Source organism: Thunnus thynnus, chromosome 2, assembly GCF_963924715.1.
Source record: "Thunnus thynnus chromosome 2, fThuThy2.1, whole genome shotgun sequence".
NCBI lineage: Eukaryota > Metazoa > Chordata > Actinopteri > Scombriformes > Scombridae > Thunnus > Thunnus thynnus.
The window spans coordinates 20623340-20642322 of record NC_089518.1 but is presented as its reverse complement, the minus strand read 5'-3'; the positions used below and the strand labels follow the sequence as shown (position 1 = coordinate 20642322).

The 18983-nt window shown below is 38.6% G+C and overlaps 1 protein-coding gene across 1 annotated transcript; it reads right to left on the bottom strand.

The window, feature by feature from the left end:
- Window positions 1-70: 70 nt before the first annotated feature.
- si:dkey-98f17.5 (uncharacterized protein LOC569123 homolog) lies at window positions 71-14675 on the bottom strand. The gene is made up of 12 exons (XM_067609209.1): window positions 14511-14675; window positions 12467-12578; window positions 10055-10148; window positions 8281-8335; window positions 5120-5260; window positions 4864-5024; window positions 4072-4170; window positions 3220-3365; window positions 2931-3102; window positions 2726-2838; window positions 2439-2526; window positions 71-1706 (listed from the first exon to the last, which is right to left on the bottom strand). Exons 1-12 carry the CDS (start codon window positions 14620-14622, stop codon window positions 1653-1655), a joined length of 1347 nt encoding a protein of 448 aa, XP_067465310.1. The 5' UTR covers window positions 14623-14675; the 3' UTR covers window positions 71-1652.
- Between the last annotated feature and the right edge of the window lie 4308 nt (window positions 14676-18983).

The window sequence follows — 18983 nt, the reverse complement described above, 5'->3', positions numbered from 1 at the left end:
ACTCCACCTGTTGATTCTGGGGACATTTTTGACTTTATTAATGAGGAAACACAGAAAATAGCCGGTAGAGTAAAAGTCAGTAGAAAATGTTTAATGATTTTCAAGGAAGTGACACAGCATAGTTTGCATGTTTCTGACAGGTTTCATTCTTTGAGTCGAGATTACTAAAAAAAAATGTTTCTAGACAAAGAGGCTTTTTGATTTCATACAATAAAAATAGATAAATTCATACATACATTTCACAAATTTATAAATGAACTATCTCATAAAAAAAAGAAAAGAAATAAATGTCCTAATGAGGAGGCATCTAACTCACACACACAATATAACCTGACAATGTTCACAATAATATTGCAAACAGCCCGAAGAGGTTTTCTACTTTATTTGGGGTAAAAAGTAGGGATGCACCGATTTGACATTTTCTCTGCCAATATCTACTGCGATACCTCAAATCAGTGTATCTGCTGATACCAACAACCCATCCAAGTGTTCTTCTTTTCCCAAATTTAAAATCTGTAAACTTCACCGAGTGGATCATTTTACGAAAGAACTGCAAACCCACCGTGACTGCATTAATGTAGCTAATTGAGGAAAGACTGAATTTTATAATCACACTGAGAAAGAAAGTATATTTTTGGACTGATGCCTGAACTGCGTTAACCGATCCACTTAAAAAGGTCAGTATCGGTCCTGATCCCGATCTGGTGTATCGGATCGGTGCATCCCCTGTAAAAAAAAAAAAAAGCACCTCAAAGACACCTGTTGAGACTAATAAATATATCTACAAATACTGGAGTGAAGGCATTACATGGTGTTACTGTCATAAAACCAGATTTGAGTTAAACGGATCATTAACAAAATCGGGAGAAACATCAGTGCAGTGTCAGACTTCATTGCTCACCAGTTTTACTATACTGCTGTATTAAAGTACTTGAACCATTTTTACAAGTATCTTGACTGTGGTTTATGTAAATGCCATCATATGATGATAATCTATCTATACACAAATTGATGGTTTCACAAATTACACGACAAAACAAAATGGTAGGACAAACTCTTTGGAGGCAGGAGAAAGCTTATAGGCATAAGTTATTGGTATGAAAGTATTTCATAAATGCCCGAGTATTATTATCACTGCGTCGCTTATTTGCTAACGGTCAGAATCCCTGTAACACATGCTGGTATCTTACAAAGACAAACTTCAGGAGGGAGGACATGAGAACAATGAGGCTCAACAGAGAGGACATCATGAAAATATGTTGCTGTCAGAAAGCAGCTGCAAGTTACTTCTGAAGAAGAAATTAAGAATAAGTTCATTTCTTTCTCTCATCAACAGTTATGTGCTACAAAAATTGTAAAAATGAATTCACATTATGAAATTTGCTATCATCAAATGACTACAATCACAGTTTCTCAGCTATACCGAACAATAAAGGCACTTTTTGAATCATCAAACAGCTCTTGAGATGATAATGCTGGCAGTTATCTCTGCTGCATTAGAGGTTAAGAAAACAGGAAATCATTTGGTGGATGATCGTCTTTCTCCCGCTGCAAAACACCAAATGATACATTGTAGACAAGGAGCATCTTTGCACAAAAATCTTCCTTGGCTCTTTCAGCAATATGCTAACAGACGTTCAGCTTCCTCGGGGTCAGAAGTCATATTCTGCTGCACATTGCTGGAGGTACCATTCATACAATTTACCCTGTGGAGTAAAATGAACCATGTGAGATTTATAATGATCATGTTTCAAGTCAGACAAATGAAAATGTTCATTTAAACCTGCATTCATTGATTCTGTGGAGCCAACTTTAAACACAGTACTTAAATTTTAACACCTTATAAAGCTGTTGTGACAAAGTGTAAACGGTCAGCAGTGAACAGTAAAGCTGTGAGCCTTAAATCCAAAACAATTAACTGAAACATGTTGAAATGTTCAATAGAGCAGAGAACCGCAGGGTGATAATTGTTTATCACTACAAGGACTCTTTTCACAATTAACGTAGAATTTGTTATCATAAAATGATCAATTATTGCAGTTAAGGCTGCAACCAGTGATTATCTTCATTATCGAATCATCTGTCGATTATTTTCTCAACTACTTGTTTAATTGCTTTGTCAATAAAATGTCAGTTAACAGTACAAAAATATCCGTTATAATTTCCCAGAGACAAAGGTGACATCTTTAACGTCTTGTTTTGTCCAAATAATAGTACCATCATGTACATATGACAAAGAAAAACATTAAATCTTCATATTTGAGAAGCTGAAACCAGCACATTCCTGGTATTTTTGCTTAAAAAATTACTAAAAGGATTATTTGATTATCAAAACAGTTGCCTATTAAATTTCTGTCGATCGACTAATCAATAAATCGACTAATCGTTGCAGCTCTAACTTCTGCACTATCCATGATGGCACAAGATAAGAATCTAACCTTCTTGGTTTTGACGATATCCTGGATATAGTCATTGTACTCTGCCATGGTCCTCTTCTCCTTCTTCGTCAGAGTCTTATTCCCTCGGCTGAGGATGAAGCACATCACAACAACGTTCACTCAGAATTTAATAATGTGTGTGTGTGTATGTGCATCTTCTTTTATATCAAACATACACCCTCCTCCTCAAGGAAGAAAGAGCTCTGACATTTCCCTGATGCTTTAAGGTTATTTATGTGTTATTTAAGTGTATGTGTGTGTTTGTGTTGTGCACTTGTAAAGCTTACCCCGCAAAATACTTCGCTAGGAACAGCAGGAGGTAGCAAAATGCCCCAAAAAAGATCACAAACACTACTTGTCCATCTTCTGGTATCCAGTCCCATAAATACATGACTACTGCCTGTGAGACAGACGTTGAAGAGGCAGTCAGAGAACCAAGACCACGACTAGAAACACTGTGGGAACATCACCTGTACGACTGTCAGGACTTACTGTGAAGACAGAGAGAGTTCGAGACGGCCCTTCTCCCAACAGCTCATCCAGCTGCTCTTTGGAGATGGTGTTCACAATGAAACTGAGGATAAAGAGGAGAGGAAGGAAAACTCCCAAAGCACCGCACAGGAATGAGTGAAGACGGACGCTTCTGTTGTAAGAAACATCAGCCCTGCATGTGCACAAAAAGAGGGAAATCTGGTTTTTATATCATATTTGCTGCAGATGATCACATGCAGTGAAAGACGCCACATGAATGTGTGTTATGTTGTAAGTTAAGAGGTCAAACCTGTCCTGTTCTAGTCTGCTGCTGATAGTGGAACAAATGAGGTCACAGTCTTTCTCCAGCTGATTCAAAGTCTTCTGAACGGCCTGGTTGATGGTCTTCTCGATGGTCTGACACACCCCATCGATCTGGTTCACACACCGGCTCGGCTGGACAAGACAAAATCTCGTAAGTGCATCAGTTTTGGAATTACCACGCAAACATCACTTGCGTCTCCGACAGGAAAGACGGGAAACTTCCATGACAGATCCTGGGGGTATATTTTGACAAACAGCCATGTGCACTTATCATAAAGTGAGGCTGCACTTGCTCAGCGAAAATAAATTGGCGGTCGAAAGGGATGCACAAATCTACCAGGCGGAGTAGAGCTGTGTGGCCCGTAGATCACAGGATGGTGCAGCAATAACTCAGGTCTGGGGCTGCCGTTGTCGGCGGTGGCTGATCAAAGCTCATAGTTTACAACCCCTTTGCCCCCACTCTCCAAGAGCAGATAACTCATCATATTGCAAAATGAATCATCCTGTTTACAGCCATCAAGAGCCACAAGGAAACATGGAGCGGGGAATTTACATTCCAGGATAATCAATGGATGTTCAACCCCAAGGACAGCTGAGGACCTTAAATCCAGACTCAAGATGAGACCTGGATTTGATATCTATTAGAGTAAAGCACTCTTGAAAATACAAGAAACAGCTCTTAGGCACCTCTACAAGGTGGGAAAACACTGCATTATTTAAGGTGTCTAAGTATGAGATGCCTGTTGTTATTATCAGTTCATAAAACTGGAGGTTAAAATGAAAAGCATGTAGATTTCAAGCTGGTAATGATAATGACCAACAGACATTCAAATTTTACCTTCTGTGGGTTGGGGATATATATTGTGGGCATCTCAAAACCACATTTGTTGAGACCTGGACGGCGACACAGTTCCTGGACTATCTGCATCATCACCCTCTGCCAAAATAAAAACAAAAACATTGGTTATTTCTGCAGGTTTAAAGGACGGCTCCACATTTTTTCAAGTCTGTCTTAAAACAACAGTCAGGTGTCCAAATGAACACTGACGCATGTTTTTCTTGCTGTAATCATTCCTCCTGTTCATACTGGCCATTAAAAGATCCCTTCATAATGTACTCACAATGTAAGTGACGGGGGATAAAATCTACAGCCCTCCTTCATATTAGTTTATTTGAAACTAATATGAAGCTTCAGCTGTCCAAGTTAGTTAAATCAAATCAATATCTTTTGACTTTTTAGTGCCATATTCCTTGTTTTTGTTACTATACTTCCACTGCAGCTGAACAGGAAAACACTATCCATCAAGACACAAAGAGGGAATTTTTTTTACCATAAAGACTGTAACTGTGGGAGACTGTAACTTTACGACTGTAACTCAGACATCTGAAGCCTCATATAAGCTTAAGATGAACTGTTAAGTACATTTTTGTTCAAAATGACTGTGGAGGGAGGGGATCTTCTAATGTTCAGTATGAACAGGAGGAATGATTATAGCAAGCAAACCTGTTTCAATGTTCTTTTGGGCACCTGACTGTTGTTTTAAGAAATTATGAACCTGTCCTTTAACTTGACTTTCTTAGAATCATTTAAATGAATCAGTTAAAGAAAAGTGTTTGTAAGTTCACTTACTTGCCGGTCTGTTTCCTTCCCAGCTTCATCAGCTTTGCTGAGGTAGAACAACAGCTTGTCTCCGCATTTCTCACTCAGCTTCTCCACAATGTTGAGCGTGCGTTTGCACAGCGCCTGACCCATCGGGTCGAAGAACACAAATATCAGGTCCGCCTGTTCTCCTGCAGACGAAAACGACATCCATTAGAGAAACACAACACCTTCAGAGTATCATCCATCAGCACTGGAGTAACTACTTGGATCTGTGAAGACGTACCCAACCAGGTGATGGCACTGTTCACATCGAACGGGTAGATCATGTCCCCATCTACTAAACCCGGCGTGTCCACAAACGTCACCAGGCTGAACTTCTTCTGCTTGGAGGTGGAGATCTCAGCAGTCAGATAGTCCGTAACACCTGGAATATGCAAACACTGTGTGTGTACAGGTGCCTCATTCAATATAAGTTCATAGAAACAAAGATGATGAATAAAAAGTCCCTGCAGGAAGCTGTCAACGCTGATGATTATATTACGTGCTACTGAAAGCCGCAGTGTGGTCAATACTTGGAAACCTGAGGGAGGCCAGTGACATGAAAGATCAAGAACAACTTTTTGTGCTTTCTGTGCATTTGTAATCAAACTGCAAACACGTCTGGGAGGATCCAGATCACGCATAAATACACATCTGGATAAAAAGCATCAATAAATTCTCTTGAGAAAAACACCAGCGGCGGCCACACCCTCACTGATAAAACTTCAATTCTGACAGATGAAAAAAATCTGTTAGGTCACAGTTTTCTCACCATCCCCTCTGCGGAGAGGTCTGTTGTCATGGTTACACACAACAGCTCTTCAACTGGCAGCTTTAGCATGGGGCGTGGGACATAAAGCTAGCCAGTGAAGAACGACTGTGAGGCAACGCACTGTGAGGTTAAGATACGCCCAAACCTTCCCCCACACCCCCCTTGACCAACCCCTGCTCTGAGCACCAGAACAGGATGACTATTGAAACATACCCCCACTCTTGAAAAAAAGCCCCCACCCTCCCTCTACACACACACACACGCGCACACACACAGAGGCTTGGGATGACACTGAGGCTATTTCATAGGAAGAGGCAGGTGTTAACAGCCAGCACAAATCACATCCTTGTGCTGCAGCGAGCGGAGCCACTGCTGCTGTGGCACATTAGCATTCCCTTATGTCTCCCTTACATCAGCATGGCCACAACATCAATACATCAGCCTCCTGAGTGTATTCCCACCGCCTGACAATACTGAGCCATCCCTGTTACGAAAAACATGACAAGATGACTGTGGATCTCCTTGAAGTAACATTATATATATATACACTTCAGTTAAAAACACATGCATACGTCGCTGTTTGAGACACAATAAAATAGCAATTATGCAAGTCTGCTGTCTGTCTCTATCAAACAGCCCTTGTTAAAGACATATTCCTCCTCCATATAACTGCAGAAAGTCCTCTGAGCCCCCTGAACGGTCTGAATGAGACCGACACTCGCAGGACTCTGGTGCTAAGTTCCTCAAGTGACTGTAACTGAGAAGGCTACACTGGAGATCCTGTGCATGAGGAAAAGGGCAAAGGCTGCAATAATGCTGCATCAACCAGAACTAAAAAAGAACTCGGTCAAATAAAACACAGTGCAAGCATATCTACAGGAAATGAGTCGAGAACACAGCTAAAAATCTTTATTATCTGGTAATAATTTATCATTTGAAGCCACGCAGCATGTAGTCTAAACTCTTGACAACAGGTTGCTAGGATGAAGATAAAAAATATAGGGTTAAATATTCTTTATGTAAGTCTAAAACAATATTAAAGAAGTATCTCCGAGCATATCCCAGAGGACACCAAACTGTATAATCAGCAGCTACTCCCACATAAGGATATATGATGCTTTTCTGATGAGTCATCCTCAGTCGCTGTGACAGGTAAACAAATGCCTGATATTGTGTATTTCCAGAGACGGCGATGAAGTTAAAATAAAAAAAATAAAAAATAAAAAATAAAAAAAAAGCCTGCTTGTATTCCAGAGCAGATCTGTGTTTGTTGTTTGCGAGGCTCAGGCCTGCGGAGCGAGGCTGTTGCTGCTGCTGGAGTCTGGGCTGTGCCGTCTCTAATGGCTGTGACATTTCCAAGCAGCTCCTCCTGACTCCACTGCACTGCTGTCGATGGGGCGTGTGACTCACGCCATACCGTGAGCGCTCCGGTCCGCACCCAGTGAACCCTCACTCTCTACACGCTGTCAACGCACAGACATACATTACTCCCCTCCCCTCCACGCCGCTGCTCCCACTCAAGCAGCAGGCACACCCAGACTTTCTGCACGACCACCTCACCATCCAGATTCTCCAGACCGCTGCTGACGCACAGACGAGCTGAGAGCAATTGTCTTAAAACAATATACTCCTAATTAGATCTCTCTCTCTCTTTCTCCTATGTGAGACTAATCTCAACTCGTATATCTCAGAAACAAACAGCAGAGACGTGACAGGAGGGGAGCGGGAGTCTGGTCTGATTTATGATGAAAAGACAAACTTAATACACAGGAGCTATGACTCAGTGGTGAGAATTAGTCATCAAGGTGAAGCACTTAAACGCAACATCAAATCACAACAGGCAAGCATGACCTGTAATATCCAGAAACATATAAATAACTATGTTTCATTAGCAACACAGCCGAGAAGTTTCGCTTTCATCTATAATGACTAAGCAAAACTTTACACTTTAAATAAATATGTAAATATGTACATTTAGATGAACTCTAAAAGAAGAAAATAGCTCTATCTCGAACCTCAAAAGGAAACGATCTCTGGCTGCAGCTCATGATTACATTAATCTCCTGTTCGCTATTCCTACAGTGCCGTTTAACTGATGCTGCACCTCCATGCTGTTCGAGCAAAATTTAACACTATATTCTCTCTTTGATGTTTTTCATAACCAACAGCAGAAAGAAAATCAATTATAAAAAAAAAATCACAACCATATATATGCATTTCTCTTCTACATGCACCATAAATGTTAGTTTTTTTTGGCATTATGGTCAAAGTGAGTAAGACTGCAGTGCTGTGCTTAAAATGCTGTATATTATGCAATCAAAGGAAGGAGATGCAAACCCATTATCCTCAAAAGGAATATGTAAAATATGTTGTAAACTATTTTATAAAATATTTAAAAAAGGTTCAGTTATGTGAAGTGTCACATCAGCAACTGCATGCAGACACAATATCTACATATGATGATTCACTTAGGAGCATAAAAATGTATTTAACTAAAGGATAAGTGCAGTAGAGAGGCCTCTTGGCAGCAATATCACTACGTTTTCAGTACAGTTGTGGCAAATACTCTAAATAGTGCGCAATCAGAAGCCCATTATGAGTTTTTGATGCTGAAACAAGAGAATAATGCTTACCTTTGAACTCAAGGAGAGGTCGAAAGTGAGGGTAGAGGTGTAGCGTTGCATTTCCCTGTGGAAAAAGGAGCAAAGACAGTGAGAGAAATAACAAGATGAGACTGATGTTAATCTGCAGTTCTTCCTGAGCTCTCGACCCTCTACGACAGAGTCCTCTCTCCTCTTGGTACTTCACGCTCAGTCGTGGCACCAGCTGCTGTGCTGCAGCTCAGTGCGCTCGCTTTAAGCTTTCTCTGTACATAGGAGATAATCCTTCCAGTCTGCGGTCCTGCACTGCAAATATATTATTCATCTTCATCACCTTCACCGCAGCAGGATATTAACAGAGAGTCAGAGGAGAAGGATGAGGGAGCACAGAGAGACAGGTGTCTCCTGAGCTTGTTAATATGCTGCAAAGATGCCTGTGTGTGTGTGTGTGTGTGGTAATTCTAATGCTGTGGGGACTCACCTCCCTTATCGGGGCAAAAAGCAAGTCCTCTTAATGTAAATCATTAGTTTTAGGGTGAAGACTTGGTTTAAAGTTAAGGTTTTTTTAGGGTTATGTTCAAGTTAGGGTAAGGGTTAGGTTGTGTGTGTGTGTGTGTGTGTGTGTGTGTGTGTGTATACACAATAAAACCCCTCACTGGAGCAGCATACAGAATGAGAAGTGCCCTCCGTACATGCAGACATTGAATGTAACGCTTCATCAGCCTTTATGACTGGTTTCAGCTACAGTTCCCATTAGGGCTGTAGTCTCCTGGTCGACTGATCGATTAGTTGGTCGATATGCTCTCGTCCGTAAATTCTCATTGGTCGAATAATTTCCGTGTTGCTTTCATAAGGAGAGAAGTGCTACATCAGTAGCCTTCCAGGATTAATCCATTATTTCCTGCGGCGGGAGGGACAGACTAACAAATTACCTGTGAAAACGGGGGTGTTTTGAATATACTCCCGTTTTCACAGGTAATTTGTTAGTTATTTTCACAACTTTGAACTCGCCCAACCTAATGGAGACCGCTGGATCTAACTGTACCAGTTTACACATCCAGTTTATATTGTTTATACATCCATGAACTGTACTCAATGTTTACTGAATCAGCGTTTCTCCTGTAATAATATCAACGAACCCGCGCCAGGCCAAAAGATATTTTTTAATGCCAAAAATAAATATCGGTAGCGTAACTCCGTTTAGGAATAGGGCAGTGTTTAGTATGTTTGCGTAGCAGGTGGGAAAGAGCGGCAGGAAAGTGACGGTGGATGTGAGCGGGGCAGAGGAAAAGGTTAGCGGTAAGTTGTCAGTCTTGCAATAAATGAACAATACAGACTCCAGTGTAACAGTTAATAAATGCTAAAAAGTCACGTCTGTTGTTTCCCACGCGCTGCAAAAGTAAATGGTTAGCAACAATAGGTTAGCCTAACCTGAAGAGGCAAAACGGAGAAATGTGAGTTCACTGTGCACTCTGTCCCGTTACATAATCTTCAACTAATTGATTAGTTGAAGATTATGTACGATTTCAGTCGACCAAGATTTTCTTTGGCTGACTACAGCCCTAGTTCCCATTACTGAAGTCAAGAGTTTAATAACACCTGAACTGAGAAGAGCCGTCTGAATATGAAATACTGTTCGTTAACAAGCACTGATAAGATCTGAGGAAAAATATATATATAAATAAGGTGATTAAATGGAGCAGCACAACACTGACTATGAGAGGGTTGTTATTATGCTTCTCTATTCAAGCATCCTCACACACATGAGGAATATTAACAGTACTGACAGTCGTCAGGCTGCTCTTACCGTCAGTGATTCTCTTTTGCGGCCACTTGTGATGAATGTAAACCCCTGCGTTTCAATGGCGACGCCTGTTTTCTGTATGTGCTCTTCTGCATACCTGAAACAACAGCAAATACATCAAAAACTGTTTGCCAGTGCACAGGATCAGAAGAAACTGTGCTTTATTCTAGTAAGTAAAAGTACATTTTCACTATCGATAAATCTGTTGATTATTTTTGACAATGAATGATTTATTTATTTAGTCTATAAAATGTCAAAAAAAGTGAAAAATGCTCAATATTTCCCAGAAAGAAAGGTCTACAAATTGCTTGTTTCATCTGACCAACAGTTTAAAACTCAGATATTCAAATCCACTGGTTTAAAACAGAGAAAAACAGAAAAGCTTCACATTTGAGAAGCTGGAATCAGTGGATGTGCATTTTTTCTTTTTAAATGAGTTAAACAATTCTTTAATTTAGAGCTGCAACAATTAGTTGATTAGTCGACCAAAAGAAAATTAATAGGTGACTATTTTGATAATCTATTAATCGTTTAAATCATTTTTCAAGCAAAAATGTTAAAAACTATGTTTCCATCTTCTCAAATGTAAGAATTAGTTACTTTTCTTTAGAGCTGCAACAATTAATCGATGAGTTGATCGACAGAAAATAAATTGACAACAAAATTTTCTGATTGAATAATGATTTAAGCTCATTTTTAAAGCAAAAATGGTAAAAAAAAAATTATTAGTTCCAGCTTCCCAAATGTGAATACTTTCTGCTTTTCATACTCTTCTATGATAATAAACCAATTATCTTTGGATTTCAGACTGTTAGTCGGATAAAAGTAGATATTTTTAAAAGAAGCCACAGGCTCTGTGAAGGTCTGTGATAGACATTTTTCCCAATTTGCTTACATTTTACAGACCGCACGAATAACCAATCAATAATGAAAATAATCGTTAGTTGCAGCTCTACTTTTCTCATAAATTAATGATATGTGTGTTTGGACTATTCGTCACGTCACTGTGTGCACTGAGACATTGTAATTGACATTTTTTCACCATTTTCTGATGTATTTTAGACCAAAAGATTAATTAATTAATCGAGAAAATAATCAACACATTAATCTCCTGGAAACTGAAACTAATTGATAGGTGCAGCCCTAAATCAATTATCACAGTCGTTGTTGATTGATTTTCTGCTGAATTACTTATTGATTAATCAACTAATTGCTTCAGCACTTTCCAATAAACTGTGCAAAGAGCTGCTCTGTATGTAAGAGGACCGGTTTGAGGTGTTAAACAGGCTTTTGTTGCTCAGGAGGAGTAAACAGTAAATTACACATTGTCAAATACTAACTTCAAATATACGGACAGTCTGGAAAAACAGACTTTATACTGTCATCTTCTCAAATCTAACAGTTCTCACTATTAATCCTAAGAATGGGAACTATGATTAACATCTGTTACATTTGCATAAGATGAATTGTTGATAAATTGCTGTTTGATCTTATGCAAATATTACAGATGTAAATCATAACATCTGTAATATTACTTCCTCTCAGGGAGAAACCCTATTATGTCCCCAACCAACGAGTTCTGCAATTTAAAATGGTTAAGATACTGATGAAGCCAATTTAAAAGCAATCTGTGGAATTAAAATTGTGGTACTTCAATAAGTAAAGAGTCTAACTTATCTAACGTTTTAATTTCTGTTACTCTCAAACACTTAAACACACCCTACTACTACATGATAAAAAGACCTGCAGACATACATAAAACATGAGAGGTCAGTGTGATCGACAGCTGGGCTCCATACGGAGCTCGTTCAAACACCCAGCCAGCAGAGAGTTTGCTACTTCGTTTACACTGCAGTAGGTAATAATAATAGACATTTAATATATCTGTGTATTAGGTCAATATTGGATTAACAGGATGTCATTAAATACCTTAATCTGTCACTGGATGAGCCAAAAACAGACATTTCCATCTGATTCATTCTATCTATAAACACTTTCTTAATTGAAACATATATGGCTACTAAGACAAATGTAAAAAAAAATTTAGGTTGCCTGAACGTTCATGTTTGATCAGAGTTAGAAAAGAAATAAAACTGTGAAGTGAGGTAAATATTTTCTGTCCGTTTATGTTTTTGGGGGTTTTCTTGGATTGATTCTACAAGTAGCTTTTGTCAAACACCCGACCAGCGTGAACATGACAAGTCTGACCTGCCAGTCTTTCACTGTCAACTCTGTAATCGCCACGACCACATTTCCTGTGACAACAGCACCGAACTTCATTCAAATCACAAAGCACTTTTTAAAAAAGTCATGTGTGAGGATGATATTTGTGGTTCTCTCGTTCACACATGAAGCAGAGCATGTGATGATCAGGCAGCTAAACGGTGGAACCAGTCACACAATAAACTGTATTACCAGTTAATGAAGGAGCTCTTCCCTGCAGAGTGGTTCCCCATTATCATCACAATGATCTTCTTTCTTGGAGGCAGGAGCCGGACTCCAAGGCTGCTGGCGATCATCACCAGGCCTGAAAACATACAGACGTGTACGCACACAGTGAGCAGGAGTGAAGGAGCGTCATCACAATGTAATACAGAGATTTTAAATAATGTTAGTCAGTGGTTCCCAACATGGGGTTCTGGATCCCCCCATGAGGTCGCAATTAACATCTCAAGGGGCATATTTCTGCTGCACAAAATTGTTTTATTTTAAACTGTACTCTAACCTTTTCTTTTGTGAAATACTAGTTAATTTTATCTCCTCAGGCTTCCAGAAATTATTCAAATACATGTGAAAACTGTGGTATTTAGTATTAAGGGGCTACAAGCCAAAAGTGTTGGGAACGACCAGCATAAGCTCAAAATCCACAATCCAGCCTCATACAATCCCTTATTATTTTCTATGAATGTGTCAGCCCTGTGATAGACTGGCGACTTGCCCCGACGACCCTGCAAAGGATGATTTACAATCATTAATTGGGACCTTCAATTTTCTGAAATGAACACATGTCAAACAGGCCTGTTTCTGTCTTCTATGGTATACCAGCGTTAAGCATTATGCTATAATTAGTGTTGTTAATAAGCTTTATTTATTCAGGAAATCTGATTTAGATCAAAATCCCTTTTGCAAGAGTAATCAGAGAGCAGGTTACATACACACAGGATCACAATACGACAGTTCATTCTCGTCACAATCATCATACATTCTCAAAGACACGCTACTCAAAACAATCACAAACATTATGAAGAATATTAGCTTGTAAAACTTAAAAGAAGGGCTGCAACTAACGATTATTCTGTTGATTGTTTTCTTGATTAATTGATTCGTTGTTTGATCCATAAAATGTCAAAAAATGGTGAAAAATGTTGATCAGTATTTCCCAAACCCAAGATGACGTCCTCAAATGTCCCGATTTTGTCCCAACCAACAGACCACAACCAAAATATATTCTGTTTACTATCATAGAGGACTAAAGAAACCAGAAAATATTCACATTTGAGAGGCAGGGAGAATCAGAGAATTATGTCTTTAAAAAGAAAAAGACTCAAAACGATTAATCGATTATCAAAACAGTTGCTGATTCATTTAATAGTTGGCAACTAATCGATTAGTGGACTAATTGTTGCAGCTCTACTTTAAAGTCCCTCAGAGGATTAGTGTGTCCCACTCTAATACCTGAGACAGGAAACACAGTGAGGCAACTTCCTGTAAGCGCTGCAAGTGCAAAGTCTGCACAGATACTGTTCCAGTGAACTACACAAGCTGTACATACTGCAGCAGGGTTACTGGACACCACAACCCTCCAGATAGAAGATATGAGCACTCAACCAAGAAGGCTGGTTCAGTAAAGTTGGTCTCATTTCAAAACCAAAACCTAAAACAGTTTATCATGAAGCACATTGCAGCAGGCTCCTTTAACATTTCATATAAAGTCCTGCATGATGAACATTGTACATGGGTGTTAAACCTGACGGATCATTGGTTCAAACAGTCACATATAGGCGCTGCCCTCCGGTGTTTCATCGTATTTGGTGACCCATCAGATTCTGTGACCTGCAGTGTTGGAAGAGGTACTCAAGTAAAAGTAGCTTATCAATACCAAAATATAGAAATACTGTAAAAATATACAAGTATTATCGCCTAAACTGAGTACTTCATCCAACACTGCAGGCCACAGAATCTGATGGGTCACCAAATACGGTATAACACCGGTTCATGTCATCTGTCTGACACTGACAGACAGCTGCTCCTCCTGCTGCTGCACAGCCACCATACTTCACATGTTATCATTATTATTATTGTTAATAAATGAGCAGCATTTCATTGTTACGTTAACTACTAACTTCACAGGGTCCTGCTGGATAGTTTGCACCATTAACGTTACATAACATCACAACTATGCTTGCTTGTTTTTGTTCTTTGCTGTAGCGTCGACTCGTTTTAGTTATTCGTTATTTACCGTTTTCGTTGTCGACATACAAACTGTGGCATTCTTTCAGTATCCTCTCACTCGGTGTGGTGATCGCAGACTCCAGAGGGTTTGCCACCGACCGGGGCTTTCTGCCCGACATTATGAACAGGGCAACCTGCCGCCTCACTGCTGTTTCCACAGTCAGCGGGGGAAGAGTTTCACTGTTGCACACAAGACTCTGCGGTGCAGATGAAGCGCCGCCCTGCGGACGAACACTGTCAGGGCACCGAGGACAGACTCAGCAGGACCAGGAGCAGTCAAACCTGTTCCAGCAGGGTTTTACTGTCTTAAAGGACAGGTTCACAGTTTTTCAAGTCTGTCCTTCACTATATTCATTCACCCTTGTTCATACTGGCTATTAAAAGATCCCCTTCAAATGTGCTTTCAATGTAAGTGATAGCAGCCAGAATCCACAGTGTGTCCACACAGTCATTTTGTGAAAAAATGCATTTAAAAGTTGATCTGAAGCTTATATTAATCAGTCTGAGTTAGTCATATCAAGTGGATATCTGCCACATTTACAGTCTTTTTAGCATGAAATTCCCTCTTTGTGTTTCCTCAAACAGTGTTTCCCTGTTGAGCTGCAGTGGAAGTATAGTAACAAAAAGAAGGACTATGGCACTAAAAAGACTGTAACGATGAAATATATCTACTTGATTTGACTCACTTTAGTTTCAGATAAATATTTAAATACATTTTTGCACAAAATGCAAACCATGGATCTTGTCCCCCATCACTTGCATTGTAAGTGCATTATGAAGGGATCTTATCATGGTCAGTATGAACAGGAATGATTACAACAAGAAAAACCTATTTCGATGTTCATGTGGACACCTGGAGAGACTTGAAACACTGTGAACCTATCCTTTAAGTAAAGCAATGCCACAATGTAAAAATATTCCACTAGTGGTGGAAAGTAAAGCATTTACTCAAGTTTTGTACTCACAGCACTTGACTTATTTACTTGAGTATATTCATTTTAGGCTACTCGATACTTCTACTGCACTACTTTTCAGAGGGAAATATTGAACTTTTTACTCCACTAGTCTACATTTATGTGACTGTTATAGTAACTAGTTACTTTTCAGACTAAGATTTTACATAACAACATGACAAGATGATAAAATATAATACATTGTTCAAGATTAAACTCTTTTTTTTTGCTTGTAACCCGTTCAAAAAAGTGTCTACTTGGTCCTCTAGTCCAACTCAGATGTCTATGAGTTGTTAACAGTTTCCCCTCTAAACTTCTCACATGGTTTCATTTAAATAACTGTTTGAGGCAACAAAAAAAGGGAAAAAAAGCAAAGATTAGAGAAAAAGTGAAAAAATGAATCGATTTTGTGCAGCAGAGGTTTGTTGTTCCTTCTCTCCTTCTCCGTTAAACATTTTATGACTCCTCAGATCCATCTTGTGACTATTTAGAGGGGCCTGAGCCTGAGGTTGGGAACCACTGGACTAAAATTTCTAACTGAATCCAACATAGAGGTTGGTTACAATTAGAAACTTTATTGCTGCTACAGTAAAATGCTGCTTACACATGGTTGAGCAGTATTCACAATCTAATGCAACAATGTGATAATTTCTCAGTCACAGGGGCCATTTTTTCTGCAGAATGAGTACTTTTAATTTTGATACTTTAGGTAGTAGATAATACTTCTGTACTTTTACGTAAGCAGGGTTCTGAATGCAGCTCTTTGACTTGTAATGGAGTATTTTGACATGCAAAGAATCAGAATACTTCTTCAAACATTGTCCATCACAAGTTCTGCATTCAAAAAAAGTATTACCACAAAATATCCTTAAGTAACAAAAGTATAAGTACTTATTATGCAGCAGGGTGGTCCCAGTCAGTTATATTATTACAAGAACAGACTTGCTAACAGTATCTCTTCTGACTCCTTGCATGTTTTAAACGGAGAATACCAACTTCTGCCCTCTAATAGGCGATTTACAGTCCCTCTATTTAAACGTAACAGGCTGAAGAATTCATTTATACATCAGTCTTCCTGTTGCTAAACCAAGATCAGTGTGTTGTTGATTGTCATGACTGTTTGATGTGTTTTATATGTCTGTGAAAAGTGTCATATATGTAACTATATGTTTAATCTGTGTTGCAACCTTTTAAACCGAACTACCCAAAGACACAAAATAAATTTCAGTGTAAGCTGATAATAAAGTCATGTCGTTTCGTATTGTATTGTATTATGATTACATTGTAATCTTGTAGCTGGTCAAGATTGAGCTAATTTTAACTATTTTATAGACTAGGAGGTAGTTTAGTGCACTTCATAACAATGCATCATATTTTACATGCTAATTGTAGGTTTTTAAGGGTGCTATTCTGTAAAGTAAGTAGTAACTATAGCTGTCAAATAAATGGAGTAGTAAATAAATAAATGGAGTTTTAAGAATTCAACACACTGTCTCAGACCAAAATAAAACTGGTTTGGAAAGCAGCAAAATGTCACAGCCTGAGAGGAAACCAGAGGAGCAACACGTGAAACTGTGCTGAGCTCCTTTAAGTGTGACTCCTCTTTTTATTTTTATCTAATCTGTTTTCTCTTGTTGTTCTCATTATTATTGTCTCTTAAATGTTTAAACTTTTTCTCATCTTGCCATATAAATCCTTTAATTTCTAATTTATTAATGATTTGTTTGTGACAATTTGTGTTTCTTTTATTATAGTACACTGTGTAGCGTAGTAATGTAGTTGTATAGTGTATGTTGTAGTGCATATAGTGTTGTAGTTAATGTAATAATGTGTACATTATTTGTTGTCTTATACTTAGTTATACTGCATTGTTGTTCTTAACTATAGTCACACAAATAAAGCACATTTTAATTAGATTTTATAAATGTTTAAGTGGAAAGTATAATATAAGAAAGTTCAGTGCTTGAGTAAAAAAGTACTTGAATACTTTGATGGAAAACTTACTTTATACTTCATTTCCACCATTTCATGTCACTACAACCTCAGCTGCCCATTTGTAACATCAAAGTTTTTATTAGGTAATCTGAGGTTAGGATTAGTTCAAGCAATAGTGACATTAAAGGGCAAGTCCACCCAAAAATAAACTTTGGCTGGCCTAAATGGATCATTATTATAAAACACAAAAAACGCTTGTCTCCGCAATGAAACAACATTTTTGTCAGATCTTATTTGATGTTACAAATAAAATCTGCCACAAAAAAGGCTCAACACAATTCAAGTCTTTAATAATCATCCAACCAGAACAAAAACAAAGTTAATCATCATATATTAAGCAATAAAATGTAAAAAATAAATCATATAACAAACAGCCTCAGGACCATTAAAACTGTTCCTTTTTCTAATGGTAGTACACCTGAGCATAACTGTGGACACACGATAAATTCTGCTTCATATGAGGCTCTGCATTATAAATGTTCATACACTTAGTAAAAAGTATATAATATAATATAAAGTCAATATCTTAAACAACCTGTCATCTGTTCCTAAGATGTAAATCAGAGTATCAGTTGACTGATATCTTCAGGTGACACGTTGTGTTGGTTCATTGATTTTTCTCCTACATTTTTCTTTGATTTCACACCTAAAAGAACTTTCTAGTTGTGAATCACACAGTGTTCCCAGAGCTGCTTAATTAGTGTCACATGAGTGTTTCTTTTATTTACTGTCTGTGGAGCAGCTCCAGGATCTGTCTGCAGATGACCTTGCTGTCTCTCCGCTGCTCTGCCAAACTTACAAAGTAAAACTGAGCTGAACATTATGAACCCGCACACACTGTTCAGGTCAAACTTGATCCATTTTGATATTTGAAAGCAATAAAAACACGCTAAATTATTTCATTCTTTAAGCCTGAAATTATAAGACTTTCCCCAAAGTGGCCCAGAATGTACAAAAGTCGAAACATTTCAAAATTATTTATTTTTGTGCAGCTAGTATACATTTTTGCACATAGAGGGTGTTCTGGGTCAAATATTCAAATGGATTTTAAATTCACTAGAGGGGGTCAAATCAATCAATTCCTACATTTACCACGGTTCCCACCCAGGTGGTTATCTGCACCTGCAAACAAGCCAATATAAAGTAACAAATCAAACGCATCAATTCCCAGGCAACCAACATAGTGGTTGCCCAAAATAGTCCTCCCTATAATGGAGGGCAGCTTTCATAGGACTATGAAAAGTACCTGAAACCCTATTTTCCTGATTTGGTAGATCTGTTATTCCAAGATAAAAAACAGTGAATTGGAAAGTAAGTATTAGAAGAGGACAACAAAGAGGAATTGGGGGAAAGGCCCTTGTGACTTCTCTCATGCAAATGCGACGTCAGCTTCCCCACACACCAGCCACAGCAGCACAGTAGTCCCAATCTTGTCCTGATCAGTCTGCGGTCCCACAGTTTATTGCCACAAGGGGACAAAAAGAGGAGGAATGACTGTAAAATGAATGTTTTGCAGTTTTGTTTGATGACTA